Source organism: Eurosta solidaginis, chromosome 1, assembly GCF_040869045.1.
Source record: "Eurosta solidaginis isolate ZX-2024a chromosome 1, ASM4086904v1, whole genome shotgun sequence".
Lineage (NCBI taxonomy): Eukaryota > Metazoa > Arthropoda > Insecta > Diptera > Tephritidae > Eurosta > Eurosta solidaginis.
In genome coordinates, this window is record NC_090319.1 from 382,343,491 (window position 1) to 382,358,295 (window position 14,805).

At 32.8% G+C, this 14,805-nt stretch overlaps 1 protein-coding gene across 1 annotated transcript; it reads right to left on the bottom strand.

Moving 5' to 3' along the window:
• Nucleotides 1–6,733: 6,733 nt before the first annotated feature.
• On the bottom strand, nt 6,734–11,243 carry LOC137245343 (uncharacterized). The gene is made up of 5 exons (XM_067775852.1): nt 11,171–11,243; nt 11,054–11,110; nt 10,236–10,417; nt 9,824–9,974; nt 6,734–6,943 (listed from the first exon to the last, which is right to left on the bottom strand). Exons 1-5 carry the CDS (start codon nt 11,232–11,234, stop codon nt 6,813–6,815), a joined length of 585 nt encoding a protein of 194 aa, XP_067631953.1. The 5' UTR covers nt 11,235–11,243; the 3' UTR covers nt 6,734–6,812.
• Between the last annotated feature and the right edge of the window lie 3,562 nt (nt 11,244–14,805).

Consider the following 14,805-nt stretch of genomic DNA (forward strand, 5'->3'; position numbering starts at 1 on the left):
TTAATTAATTTACTTTTAAGCTGTTTGTCAAGCAAACGCAAATTAGTTAAGCGGAACGATTGACGAACATACAAATGTACGAACATACATATGTACCTACTTCACAGCACCCACACACGCAGAGCTTGCGCATATTTGACTGAGATGAAATACCTGAGCAAATAGCAACAAACCTAAAAGGAGATTCCGAACAAGAAATACACGAAAGAAAGTAAAAACCAAAAGGAAAAGTGTACAAAGTTGCGAAATATTCAGAGATTCATTCGAGTATTGAGCCGAGTAACCACCCACGATGTAGCCTACATAAAGGAGCTCTGACGCGGAGGGTACCAATCATGGAAAGTGATGGAATCACACACACACACTCATACTTACTTTGAGAGTAAATGTCGACCCATTAATCTCTTTGGATCATCATTGGAGCTTACAAATAAAAACAACTACAAATTGCAAAATACGCAATAATAAATGATGAGAATGAAACAGAAGCAAAAAATTTAGATTTGTCATTGTATAAAGAAATTTTGTTGGCAACAACAATGCTATATTTTCGATTGCGACATAATTGTTGCTCTTCGACGATATATTTAAATTTTTTTCTTTTTATTTGATTGCGTGCGTAATTTAATTTCAAATTTATACATGAATGAGTCGGCAGCAAAACAGCTGGTGCGGGATGAAGGCGTTGCTATGAACACATGTGCATTAGACTGGGTCGAAGTAATAAGTTGCAAAAGTTCTCGCTTCCCCTGCGAGTTGGGGGTTAGAATATGCGTTTTGCGGTTGGTGATACCGGTAGTAAAAGACAAATATATTACCATGGCTTAACCAATCCATGTGTGGTGTATTACTCGAAAGAAAGCAATGTGGACACGGCATATCAGTTGTGATCTGTATATATTGAATTACTGATACTGGCATATAGGTCTCATATGCCGTTCTTGGGTTCTGTCCTCTAGTGGGCGAATCGCGACAGCCGTTGTTTCACCCCGAATTCAAGGTGAGTTCACTTTTAAGTAAGTTGACAATAAAGCATTCTCAATGGACCTATGCACTATGTTCCTCTCTGAAGGATCATTCTCTTCGGAGGTTTGCTGTCTCTTCAGCTCTCGAAGATGCCAACAAAGCATTATATGCTGGGTAATGCGATTTCGTCGTTAAAAAAGTTGACAATAAAGCATTCTAAAAAAGTTGCCCATCAAGTTTACCTTTAGAGGACCTGTCACCATGTGATAAGCGGCTTCTTGGCCCGTTCTTAGCTATTGCATATATATCTCAATTGGTTCTCCTGCGGAAGGTCCAAGAATAGGTTGAGCACATCCTTTAATTATGAATAGTTACCTGATGAGTAAATGAAGACAAAGCATATGCCTATCGTTTGTGAATAAGAATTGAGAAAGTGGGGTATTTGCTTACTCTGGATTTTGTAAATCTGATAAGTACCTGAGACATTAGGTCGTAGATGCGATCGTACATTTTGAATCGATGTAACGAAAAGGTTGTCACCGCATTTCTTAATGATGACACAGAGTAGAATACAATTTCATAACAACCGAATCCTGGTGCTCAGAAAATGTTGTTCAAATCCCTTGATTGTGTAATTGTGTCATGTATCTGATGGAGTTCCAAGGGTCAGAAAGTGATGCAGCAAACAGCTTATGCTTAGCTTTGAATAGTTACTCGCTGGAGCTGCCGTCCAACCTATTATTCATGAAATCTAAAAGGTTTTAGATAGACCTTGCATCTTACCAAGGTGAGAGCGTGTGATTCTACGCCCGTCTAATATTAATTTATTGTTTCGCGTGGGATTCAACCCACTCTAATGCACATATGCTTGTCTTTAGTTTTCTTGTTTTTGTAAATTTTTTTTTTTATTCTTTTCGTTTTCTTTCTGCCTGGTGGCATATTTAAACGATTAGTTCAGCAATCAAAGTCTGTGCAAAATTGCAAAATGTGTTAAATATGTTTTAATAGCATTTGTTATTAAGAGAAAATAATGGAAATCGGTATGAGAAGGATTTTATGCTCATATATTTTTTGAATCTGAATATGAATTATGCGATATAAGTGGGTTGATTTCATGCATTGGCTGAGAATTTTTTCCTTTTTTTCTTTCAGATGTGTACATATGTATGTATGAAATGCTGTTTTTTTTTAAAAATCGCAGCCAATTTATCTTCACTCAAGCGTGTAAATTTTTTCGGTTTTTAATTTGCAGTTGGACAATAATAAATGTTTTTTGAAATATTTTTGTTATGAAGCTATTTGTTTTTATTACTGCCGCAGATTATTAAAAATATTCTCATCAAGTGTCTTATGAATCATACAAATCGTTTAAATAAGATTTTTACGGCCACATTGCGACAGAGAAAAATAATTTAAACTAATTATTTATAAAACTGTAAAATTTTCATTGCTCGTTAGCGGAACCATTGTTTTTTGGGTCATTCTGTTAGCAAACAGTTTATTGTAAATTTATTATTTCCCATATTGCGCGAACTTGCATAAGAAACAATGATCTAGAATAACCTAAAATGTCGTCGCGAAAGTGTAAATATGAAGCGGATGCTTTTTGTTATATATGTGGAGAATTAATTAAAGTTCGAGATATAAAATATGAATTAAATACATCTCTCATCATCTGTGAAGCCCAACGAAGCATATTTTGAACAGTACCTAAGGCATCGAAAAAATTATAGCAGAGAGGTGGCTCGTCTCTTAGTTCTTATAAAAGCAATTCCGATAAGCAGTTTTTACCGACACCACAACAACCAAACCATCATTTCATCACTACTGAAGATTGTTGAAGCGAAAAAAGTGTTAATACCGCATCTGCACATTAAATTAGGGTTGATGAAACAATTTGCCAAAAAACTAGATCAAACTTCAGAAACATTTGAGTAGTTGAGAAAATTTTTTCAAAAGTTATCGGAACCAAAAATTAAAGCTGGTATTTTTGTTGGTCCACAAATCAGACAGATTTTCGCCGATAAAAAATTTCCAACATTCCTGAGTAGTACTCAAAAAGAGAGTTGGAACAATTTCAAAGCAGTCATTTCTGAATTTTTAGGAAATAACAAAGGCGACAAGTACGAAAAGCTAGTTGGAAATATGCTAAAAAATTTTAAGGCGATGGGCTGCAGGATGTCATTAAAACTACATATACTGGACGCTCATTGAGTTAAATCCAAAAACAACATGGGGAACGTTTTTATCAGGATATTATAAGCTTCGAACAAAGTTATCAAGGCCAATATATAATGAAAACATGATGGGGACTATATTTGGGATTTATTGAGGGATAGTACCTATGAACATAAAAGAAAAAGTAAAATTGTACACTTTTAAATCATTTTACACATTTTTGTAAGTTATTTCGATAGTAAAACTTGATAAAAAATATTTATTTGAATTGTTTCATTTTCAACTAAAAATTAAAACCACAGATTTTGAAAAATATCGTTCACGCGGTTTCCTAAATAGCAAAGCAAACTTTTTCATGCCATATATTTTTTTCGTCTTATTGCGACCAAAGGAATTGAAATTTTGTGCTTTGAAGTCAAAGTCAAATTTTGTGTTGACCCGTGTAATAGAAATGTCCATGAGAAAGTACGCGCATACTTATTTTGGGAAAAGTTTGACTCAAAGATTGTCGAGTTTGAAAAAAAAAAATTGTGTTTTAAGATCAAACTACGAGCTACAAATATTAAATGATTCTCTTAAGATTCTAGTGATGTTTGAATGACATACACCTGCAAAGGAGCTCTTCAAAAAAGTAAATTTTATTTATGTGACACTTAATTTTTAGGTTTACTACACTTTAGTCAAGATTTACAGACCAAAAGCTATTTGTATTTTCAGGAAGCAGCTGGGCTGTGCTCATTTACACAATTTAACAAATAATCTTAAAATACGACAAACATCAATATTTACTACATTTTCGACAACTGATTGACGGTCATAAAAAACTGAATCAGGAATAAGACATAAAATGTCATAGCTCACATAAAGACAAAACCACAAACAACAAAACAAGCGAATGGGAGAAAAAATGTAGGAACTCCCACTTAAAGAAACCACAATCAAATAAATAAAGATGTGTACTCAATTTTTTATGAACCATGAAATTAATTTATGATTACAAGAATTTGAATTTTTAAAATACCATTTACAGTTACATCAACAATGAAAAGTTGGGGTGGCAGATGAAGTTCGGCAACCGATTGTGTGAGATGCTTACGAAGGAGTTTGATGTGGTCGCAGCTTTTTTTTTTGGTTTGGTTTGGCCTTTTGCTTCACATACATTGCTTGATATTTGTTATATTTTTTAATGTTTTGTCACATTGTCAATTTCAATGTTGTCTTGTTTTAGTTCGCGCTCTCACATCATAAAACTGCTTGTGCGTACAACTCTTTTTCTTTACCCTGCAGATGTCGAAGGTGTATTCACTTTCTACATGCACTCTTTAGTTCATTCAGTAGGTGTTGATGGTGTTTATGATATTGTTAAGTTTTTATAAAATATTGCTTGCGTCGCTGATCGTAGAAAAGCGAAGCGTTCCATTAATTCGTCGAAAAACGCTTCGATCATAAAGTTAAATCGCCTAATTGCGGAAGTTGTTGTCAATGTTTTCTCCTGTGCAGGTGTCCTTTATATCGTTTCACGAACAATTTATTTAATGGTTTGAACAAATTGACGGTGCGTAATTTAGGAATTAACATTAATGGTTTATTCTCCTCTGTTATCATATTGCTTTCGTATCGGCTTGGTATCGAAGGGCTACATATGTGTCGTCCATTTTATGTTGAAGTTTTGTATGTATCAGCTTTATAAAAAACCGATAAGTAGTCGTAAACAAATCGATAGCATGCCGATAACAATTGCTAACACTCCGTTAAAATATGGATAGCTTGCCGACAGCAAATCGATAAAGGTTTAATAAAAAAATTTTAAAATTTTCGCTAACACGCCTATAACAAATCGATAATATATGGTTAACATTTCGCAATTTGTTGATGGTAAATCCAAAACTTTTTGATAACAAACGGATAACTCGTCGATTAAAAATTGATTTAGTTTAACTTTATTTAATTTATTATTAATATTATTATATAGAAAAGAGGTGATAAATCACCAAATAGAAGGAGCACAAGTAACGCATACCTTCATTCAAATTAATTTAATTTAATGTAATTTAATTTATTTTAATTTAATTTAATTTAATTTATTTTAATTTAATTTAATTTAACTTAATTTAATTTAATATAATTTAATTTAATTTAATTTGATTTAATTTAATTTAATTTAATTTAATTTCCCTGCAGGAAATGAAGCTACTTTATAAGTCACTTTTAATTGGTGTCGGTAGAGCCTAGTGCTGACTACTTTTTGTATATTCTAATAGATTTGGATTAACTATTTTTACGAGGCGATGGCCAAAAACGGGTCAGTTATCACTACCTCTGCAGGACCTGTAGACTAGATATTATCAAACTACCTTTAACCACCTGATAGTCATGTCTACATTTGACCGGTTTCACGCTAGCTTTCTTTTACTATAAACTAAATACTTACATGTTGCTTACTTAAAACTGTGGTTTTTTACCCAAATAATAATGGCTATAAGAAAACTAGCTGGTACTTAACTTCTTATCACCTTATTAGTATCTGGAAATTAAATAGGCGGTTTAAAGCTAGCTTCCTTTCACTGGAAACTAAATACTTACGTGTTGCTCATTTAAATTTGGTTTAGTACACGTTACAAAATACTAGTTTTCAGTCTTTAAAATATACTTTATTAAATAAATTCAATTCAATTTCCCTTTGGGAGATATGCTTATATTATTTGAGTAAATTGAAACTTTAATTTTTTTAATTCAATTTTCCATTTGGTAGATAAGTTCGTATAGAATTATTTAAAATAAAATTTCAAAAGCAAATTAATATGTTATAACATTGATTGCCTTAGGTCCACTTGCTCGATGTAAATTTAAATTTTTAACTCTAGAGTTAATGTCAAATGAGGGGTTAAACTCATACATTTTTGACAAATTTTCAAATTTGAAAATTTAACTTGCAGTTCAGCAAGTGGGCCTTAAGGTACATAAATCAAAAAAATTTTCCATTTGAATTATTTAAAGTCCAAAGTAAATGTGGAGTAACTTAAATTGTTACATGATTCAGTTTGCAAGAAACACGATAAATGTGTTAGTCTTGGACGCTGGATCTCCAACCAGTTGAATTTAAAATCACAATCATTCTCCCTTTCATCCAAAACGTCAAAATCCGGCAAAATTTAGCACACATCCGATATCCAATGACTCCTTGTTAAGGGAGCTAGTGGATGTGGGACATGTGCTTAAGTTTGCCGGGTTCTCTTATCATATACACTGACCTTTTCACATTTTGGCGGTTTTGGATGTTTTGACTGGAGGGGGATGGTTGCGATTTTAAATTAAACTGGTCCGAGATCCTGGCATCCCAGACTGCAGCATTCAAGAAAAAATTAGTTTCTTATTTTCGTGTTTTTGACGAACCGTGAATAGACCATCTTTCTTCGTAGTTTCAAAATGTGCTTCTTCTTGCCACAAGCTGCGAATAAAGAAGTACTAACAAGCCTACATTCTATTTTACAAATATTATTTAATTTTTCCTTTAGGTACATAAGTTGACATAGTATTTGTTAAATAAATGCAATTCATTTTCAACTTAGAACCTATATTAATACCTGGGGTTATAATATTAATAATAATATTTCAGCAAAAAAATTGATATGCTTAGCCTCTTTTTCAGAACAAATAAAGAAAAAATACTAGTTGGCAGTTGTTGGCAGGTTTTTCTGAGCAGCTGTTCGTTGAATACTTGCTTTGTGGAAATATCTTTTTTTAATGACAGCTAATGCGTTACGGAGCATATTCATAGGATCAGGACCATCAATTGCTTCTGTTTATGTCACATGAAAAGAAAGAAAAAAATAAAATTAAAGAAAAAAAAACTTTTTTAAAAATAAGCTTTTATTATTTTGGTTAATAAAATTAACTAAAAAGTAAACACTAAATTGACTCTAAAGAAATATAACACTTTATCAGTTCATTGTAAGCTTAAACGATAATTAGGCTTTTTCGTCTGCGACAAAAAAATTCTATATTGTACATAATTATATATTTTTAACATTAAAACTTTACACCTAAATTATTAAATCTTACAATTTATATCACAGTCCAAATTGTTCTAATAAAAAACGTGTTAAATTTTGATGGTATAATTAAGAACATTTAGGATCTCATTTTCTTGCTATCGCAATGTAACACGCTTTTATTGGAACAATTAGGACTGTGATATAAACTGTAAGATTTAATAATTTAGGTGTAAAGTTTTAATGTTAAAAATATATAATTATGTACAATATAGATTTTTTTGTCGCAGACGAAAAAGCCTAATTATCGTTTAAGCTTACAATGAACTGATAAAGTGTTATATTTCTTTAGAGTCAATTTATTGTTTACTTTTTAGTTAATTTTATTAACCAAAATAATAAAAGCTTATTTTTAAAAAAGTTGTTTTTCTTTAATTTTATTTTTTACTTTTTAGTTCGTTTTATTAACAAAGAAGCTTGTTCTTAGAAAAGCTTTAAATATAAGTAAAGGAGGTGAAACAAAAACACATATTTCAGTTACATATGCGTATAATCAGAAACGATATAATATAGAGACATTGCATACACGAAAAATCGTGTGAGGCAAGCTTCACAAAATTCTGGTAGGTCACATTCACCACTTACCACAGCAGAATTTGTTAAACTACCACTGTCTGTATTTGTTATTTAATAATTATTTGTACACTTTTTATTCAGCTAATGTGTTCAGAATTTTAACTTTTACTCACTAAAACTCCAATCAGTGTATTTCTGTGCTTAAATCAGGCATGCTTAACGAACGAAACGATATCATTTCGTTACGATAATCAACGCTAATAAACGAAACGAAGTCACTTCGTTTCGTTTATTAACGTTAAGAACGTCAAATTAACGTTAATTTTACGATCTTAACGTTAATAAACGAAACGAAGTGACTTCGTTCCGTTTATTAGCGTTGATTATCGTAACGAAATGATATCGTTTCGTTCGTTAAGCATGCCTGGCTTAAATTATGTTAAAAATTGTGTTAAAGTTTTTGGTGTGGTGAAAGTGACCTACTAGAATTTTGTTACGCTCCGCTGCTTTCCACCGAAGTTCGCGCATGCATATCTTTATATTCAAAAATTTTTGGTATAATGCGGATTGGAATTTATTAGTACACATTTTATGCGCAGCAACTTCAGCGGTGTATTCAAAGTTTAAAGCATAGTAAATATAAGTATTGAAGTCATGAGCCTGGGCATTCGCGCAATTTTAGTGATGTAAATTGCATGGCGCCAGCGCCAATGCAGTGCTAGCGCAATGGTAGCTCATTGACGAAATGACTCCAAGCGAATTTTTGACGCTACTTAGTAGTGAGTGCGTAGTACATTTTACTTGCGCTATTGAGTGGAACGACTTTTGTGTGTCAGGCACGAGTTTGGTGTTATTGGCGCTACTGGAAATGATGACACTGAGCTGTTGACGGTAGCGCTGGTAGTTCAGATTTTGAATCAGAGAAAGAATTGATGACCCGTGTAAATTATTATGGCTTTGGCCGTGTAAATTATTATGGTGTATTTGTATATTTTAGATTTAATGCACAATTAATATATGTGTGTTTGAGCGGCCAAATAATAACAGTAGTATTGCTAAAGTGCTGCTTAGTTGATGGAATGTCGCTAATTTCCTAGCGATGATCAGCAGATTGTCAATATTTCGTTCAACGGACGCGCGAAATTGCCACATCTGCTCAAATTTTCCAAGATTTTCCATTCTTGATTTAACTTAAGCTGTTATGCCTATATTTTTCAGCCAGCTTTTTTCAAATAGGTAATTTTTCCAAAAGCAAAATAAATTACAGAAAAGATTACAGAGTTAAACAGCCTTAAAAATTCAGCTATGTTGGTTATACACAGAAATACAACAGAGGGTTGTGTCTCCGCTTTTCGCAAGCGTTGAGATTCACCACGCGTGACACGCGTGATTCACCACGTCCAAATATCACAATCCACGGATAGGTACCGGCGTGTTTGTATGGGACTTAGGCTGTTATGCCAAAGTGAATACAAATCTTTACCGATAACTGTGTTATCGATTAATTTATCGAATTCTAACAAAGTAATATTGCATTGTCATCGGAGTTATACATGTGTGCAAAATTTCAGCTCAATCGGACACCGGGAAGTGTATCAAATTTAACTTGCAAGATTCCATTACAGACAACAAAAGTGAAACTAAATAAAAGCTTATAAAGATAAATGTACATAGCCGTAGAATTATAAAAAAAGCTCCTATGCAGTGGCTCACAACTTTATTGATCATTTTCATTTAAAATATTGCAAATTTCCTAACAGAAGCCACATTAAAAAATTTCAAAGGTGTTTCAAAGTCAAGAGCATTAGGGCATTTTATCAATTAAGCTGAGAGCCACCTTATATGAGTTTTTTTCAAATAGTTGCTTAAAGGGGGCATGAGTGAAATCGATTTAAAACAACGTTCCTGGGGAAATCTTCGTTCTATGAAGTGATAAAAAATTTGCATGTATTTGAACTTTTTTCGTTCATTTTGTATGAATATTTTTTACATTTCGATTTAAAAAAAAGGTTCAAATATCTAGGATTACGGTTCTGGTTTCAGTTTCACTCCTTGGAAAATTCGCTAGACACTCATATTGTTTAACAGGTTTGATGTATGTATACGCATACCTAACAAAATGTCAAAGAACCGTCGATATTTTTTGAGCCCCTTTTTTCCGTGTACTCCGTCAATATTTATGGACAGAATAACGTTTGTTGATATAACGTTATCCAATGTTTTCGTCAGTTTTCCTCTCATTAAAGTTTTTAGTGCTTTGATCTATTAAATAAACAAAGTAAAAATGTTAATTATTGCAATTTCAAAATATACGCCATTATTATCATTGATGAGCAGTTTCAAGTTTTAATGGTAAAATTCCACTAAATCAAAACTTTAATGTACTGTTGCAAATTTCCATTCAAATTAAAATCCTGAGTAGTAATGGAAATGGACTTAACTAGCCATTAAAACTTGATTTAGTGGAACTTCTTTTTTAATGCAGCCTGCTTATCTATGATTACTATATATGTATATTCTTACATAAGTGAGTCTATTTTCGCTGCATATCTCATTTTCCACTTTTTCAACCTCCTCCAATGACATTAGTGGGAAAGTCTTCAACAAATCATCTGATATTTTGTCTTGGTGTATAAGTTGTTTTAATAAGACGTTGTGAGCTGCCAACGTTTCCATAATTATTTTGTTCTGATTTTCCACAATTACTAAGCATTTAAAAAAACGACATAATAAAACAAAATAAATTTAATTTGAGGAAATGAAGTCAAACTAAATATTTGAAGACGTGCATGAAAGAAGGGGGTATGTCGCAATTTGAGTAGATATTTTCTAAAATTTTTAATGAAAACAACTATTTTACGGGTCAGGAATCGTTAATTGCGTAAAAGCTATCCACCAATGTAAAACAATACAAAATCACTCAATGTGGGACATACCCCCTTCTTCATGCTCGCCTTTTTTTATAAAAGGGTTAAATAGAGTAAAATAAATAGTGGAAAATTAAAATAAATATTCACGGAGTGGTAGTCAGATAAATAGTATACTCTCATTTTTAACTATATTTAACTTTCCCTGTCCATCAACCCAAAAATCAAGCTAGGTACTTTATACAAGACTCACAAAAATTCAACGCATTCAAGAAATGTTGTATATATTTACAAGAAAACCGGAAACAAGTTCGAGAAAAAAAGTGTAGTATGTAAAGTTTAATTTCTGTGAGGTTTGTCTAAAGTATTTAACTATCACTTTTATGAGCACAGATTAGGCGATAATTGTTGATTTTTATCTGACCACCATGGTATATGCTTATAAAAACGGCACCAGGTTTTATGACAATTTACCTTTTAGATCTTTTACATCTTTTTGCAGATTTATACAGTTTTTGCATGGATTTGACTCTGAAAATAACAAACGATTAATTTGAAATTTAAGATCAAATTTGCATTAAATATACATACCTTTCGATGGCAAATTTTCACCCACTGTCGTACTAAATCGAGCTACTTTCATTTTCTTACTCATGGTTTGATGTACGCAATAACGGCACTAAAAGAAATCCATTGTTATAAGGCAAACATACAAATTTATGTTCAACGTGATCTATGCTAAACTTATCTATTGGTTGCAAAGTTTCATAATCAGCAAGGCAAATACCCAAACTCAAGAAAGAATCGACTGGGTTCGTAAAAAAGCTTCTCACGTTTATAAGTTTTCTTACCAAAATTTTAAGATCTGTATCTTTTTCGAACCCTACTATTTTTGCAGGTACATTATTTTTAAGGCAACAAAAGCTATCTGACATATTTGTACTTAGATAGAACCGCGAATGAAAACTTTTTATTTCTCCATTTATTTCTTTTAGTTCAGGTATTTTTTCTGGCTGGTATATGACTTCATTTTGGACTTTCTTAAAAATCTGCTGCAGAACATGATTGGGCTTCTTAACGTATTTTTTAACTTATGCAAATAGTTTTCAAAGTCATACCCTGAAAAGCTATATAATGACCCAAACTGTTTCAACACTTTCACTCAAATTAAGCAACCCGTGAACGTTGTATGATACACTGTTTTTTCCAAAAATTACTGGAAACTTTTGAACAAAAAGTTGCACGACAGAGTGTGCTTCTGAAACGTTGGATCTACATGTTTTCGGACAGGAAAGCAGGCGACAAGCAGTATATAGTAAAAGAAATATATGGTAAAAGTCATGCCCAACTTTTTCTTTTAAACCAAAATTGCAGAATACAAAAGAAATTGTCTGAACTCAGTGGCTTTCCAATGAATAAGCTCATCAAATGCCCGTGGTTTTCGGACAAATTCTTTTGGAATATATGAAGTAAGGGACTGTAAATGTTTTGAAATGTCATCTTTATGGGCAGTACTTAGTTTGAAAACAGGTTCAGTTTTGCTACCATCTAATCTCAATAAGATCTTCCTCATCACCCCCAAATCTAACAGATGCATGGGGTCCAGTGGTACTTGTTGAATCATATCAATATTTAAATGCTCGAAAGGAGTTTTACGTATTTGAAAACATGGTTTGTGATGGTTACGATATCTCCTGCACTCGAAATCTGTGCCAGTAACAAGCTCTTCACATTGAGTTGAGTACGTTAATACACCATCTATTTTTCCTGCAACTTGGATACAGTTGGAACAGCCATGTGCAGCAGTGTGACCTGGTATACCACAAACAAATGCTCGCGCTGGCGCATCGCAGACTATTGCCCTTACTTTTATTTTAGTCAGCTTATTTCGAATAAACAAACCATTTTCGGCCAGGTTTTTTAGTTCGCTTATTGCTTCACTCAAATAACTTTCAACACATCCTGGTTTAGTTTTCCCCAGATAAACGCCAACAGGGAAAACTGAAAAGTTATCTATGTTTACGATTTTCACTAAAACTGGCCATAATTGCGTTCTTGAACTTCGGTAAAGTGGAAGACCATCAACATTTATATCAATAATTAGCTCATCGCACTGAGAAATAATATCTAAAGCCTTATTAAATTGCTGTTCAAGCCCGAAGTGAGCGTAAAAACCAGGAAGGACGTTTCTAATTACGTCTTTTCGAGTAGCATCTTCAAATGCAGAAGCGCTGAGAGGGATATCTAAGTTTTCTTCATTTAAAATTAGAAGAAGTGCTTCAAAGATTTTCGGGAAATTGTGCTATCGAAGTACCATTCTTTTATTTTTTCCCTAAATGTTTTTTTCTGCTCATGGTCTTGCACATTGAGGTTAGACACGACCTCCGGAGCGCTAAATGCAACAGAAGCTGTCACTGATTCTTGCACATTATCACTAATATTTCGCAGTCGATTTAAATACACTTCTTTTTGTTTTTTAATCAACCTACGCTGATTTCTTCCACTTGCACCTTTTTTGTACATTATTTTCTATTACCTTAACAAAATATTCACTTTAGTTCACGATTTGCACAAATTTCCACGACCGCAGCTTGAAACTTTTCGTTTACTTTTAAATTTGGCATTTGACAAACAGCTGATATTCGAATGTCAAAACAACCCAAGCACAAATGAATTTCGTGGTGAGAGCGGAGTGGTGGATTTCTCTGCACGACTATTCAACGACTTTGTAGTTAAATAAATTGCGTTTGATTTAGATTTGATATTTTTTCCCAATTAACACAAAGTAGTTATTTAGAAGGTCACTATTTTCAGCAATTTATAATATCTGAAAAATTTTATAAGTCTTTGAAATCTGTCGTGAAAATGTAATTAATATTTTACATTTTGATTATATGCATTGAATAATAATTTATTTACTTAGAATTATTTCCATTTTAATCTATCAATATAACAGGTACAGGTCGTTGATAGGCCACCATTGCATGATTTTGAAACCAGTTACTAGCTGATTTCTTTTAATCCACTAAAAGTGAGTACATTTTCGGAATCCCGCTAAATAGTCAGCTATTAGTTAGCTTGATTTTGCCAATTGACATTTTTTTTCTGCAGGGTTAATTTAATTTAATTTATATGAGTTTTTAATCGGGCATTACCCTTATTGCTTTAAATGTATGAAAACATTTATTTGAAGCAATTTTTATACTCAGTTGAGCAGAGCTCACAGAGTATATTAAGCTTGATTGGATAACGGTTGGTTGTACATATATAAAGGAATCGAGATAGATATAGACTTCCATATATCAAAATAATCAGGATCGAAAAAAAATTTGATTGAGCCATGTCCGTCCGTCCGTCCGTCCGTCCGTCCGTCCGTCCGTTAACACGATAACTTGAGTAAATTTTGAGATATCTTGATGAAATTTGGTATGTAGGTTCCTGAGCACTCATCTCAGATCGCTATTTAAAATGAACGATATCGGACTATAACCACGCCCACTTTTTCGATATCGAAAATTTCGAAAAACCGAAAAAGTGCGATAACTCATTACAAAAGACAGATAAAGCGACGAAACTTGGTAGATGGGTTGACGTTATGACGCAGAATAGAAAATTAGTAAGATTTTGGACAATGGGCGTGGCCCCGCCCACTTTTACAAGAAGGTAATTTAAAAGTTTTGCAAGCTGTAATTTGGCAGTCGTTGAAGATATCATGATGAAATTTGGCAGGAACGTTACTACTATTACTCTATATGTGCTAAATAAAAATTAGCAAAATTGGATTAAGAACACGCCCACTTTTTAAAAAAAAATTTTTTTAAATTCAAATTTTAACAAAAAATTTAATATCTTTACTGTGTATAAGTAAATTAAGTCAAAATTCAACTCCAGTAATGATATGATGCAACAAAATACAAAAATAAAAGAAAATTTCAAAATGGGCGTGGCTCCGCCCATTTTCATTTAGTTTGTCTAGAATACTTTTATTGCCATAAGTCGAACAAAAATTTACCAATCCTTCTCAAATTTGGTAGGAGCATAGATTCTATGACGGTAACTGTTCTCTGTGAAAATGGGCGAAATCGGTGGAAGCCACGCCCAGTTTTTATACACAGTCCACCGTCTGTCCTTCCGCTCGGCCATTAACACAATAACTTGAGCAAAATCCGATATATCTTTACTAAACTTAGCCCACGTACTTACCTGAGCTCACTTTTTCTTGGTAT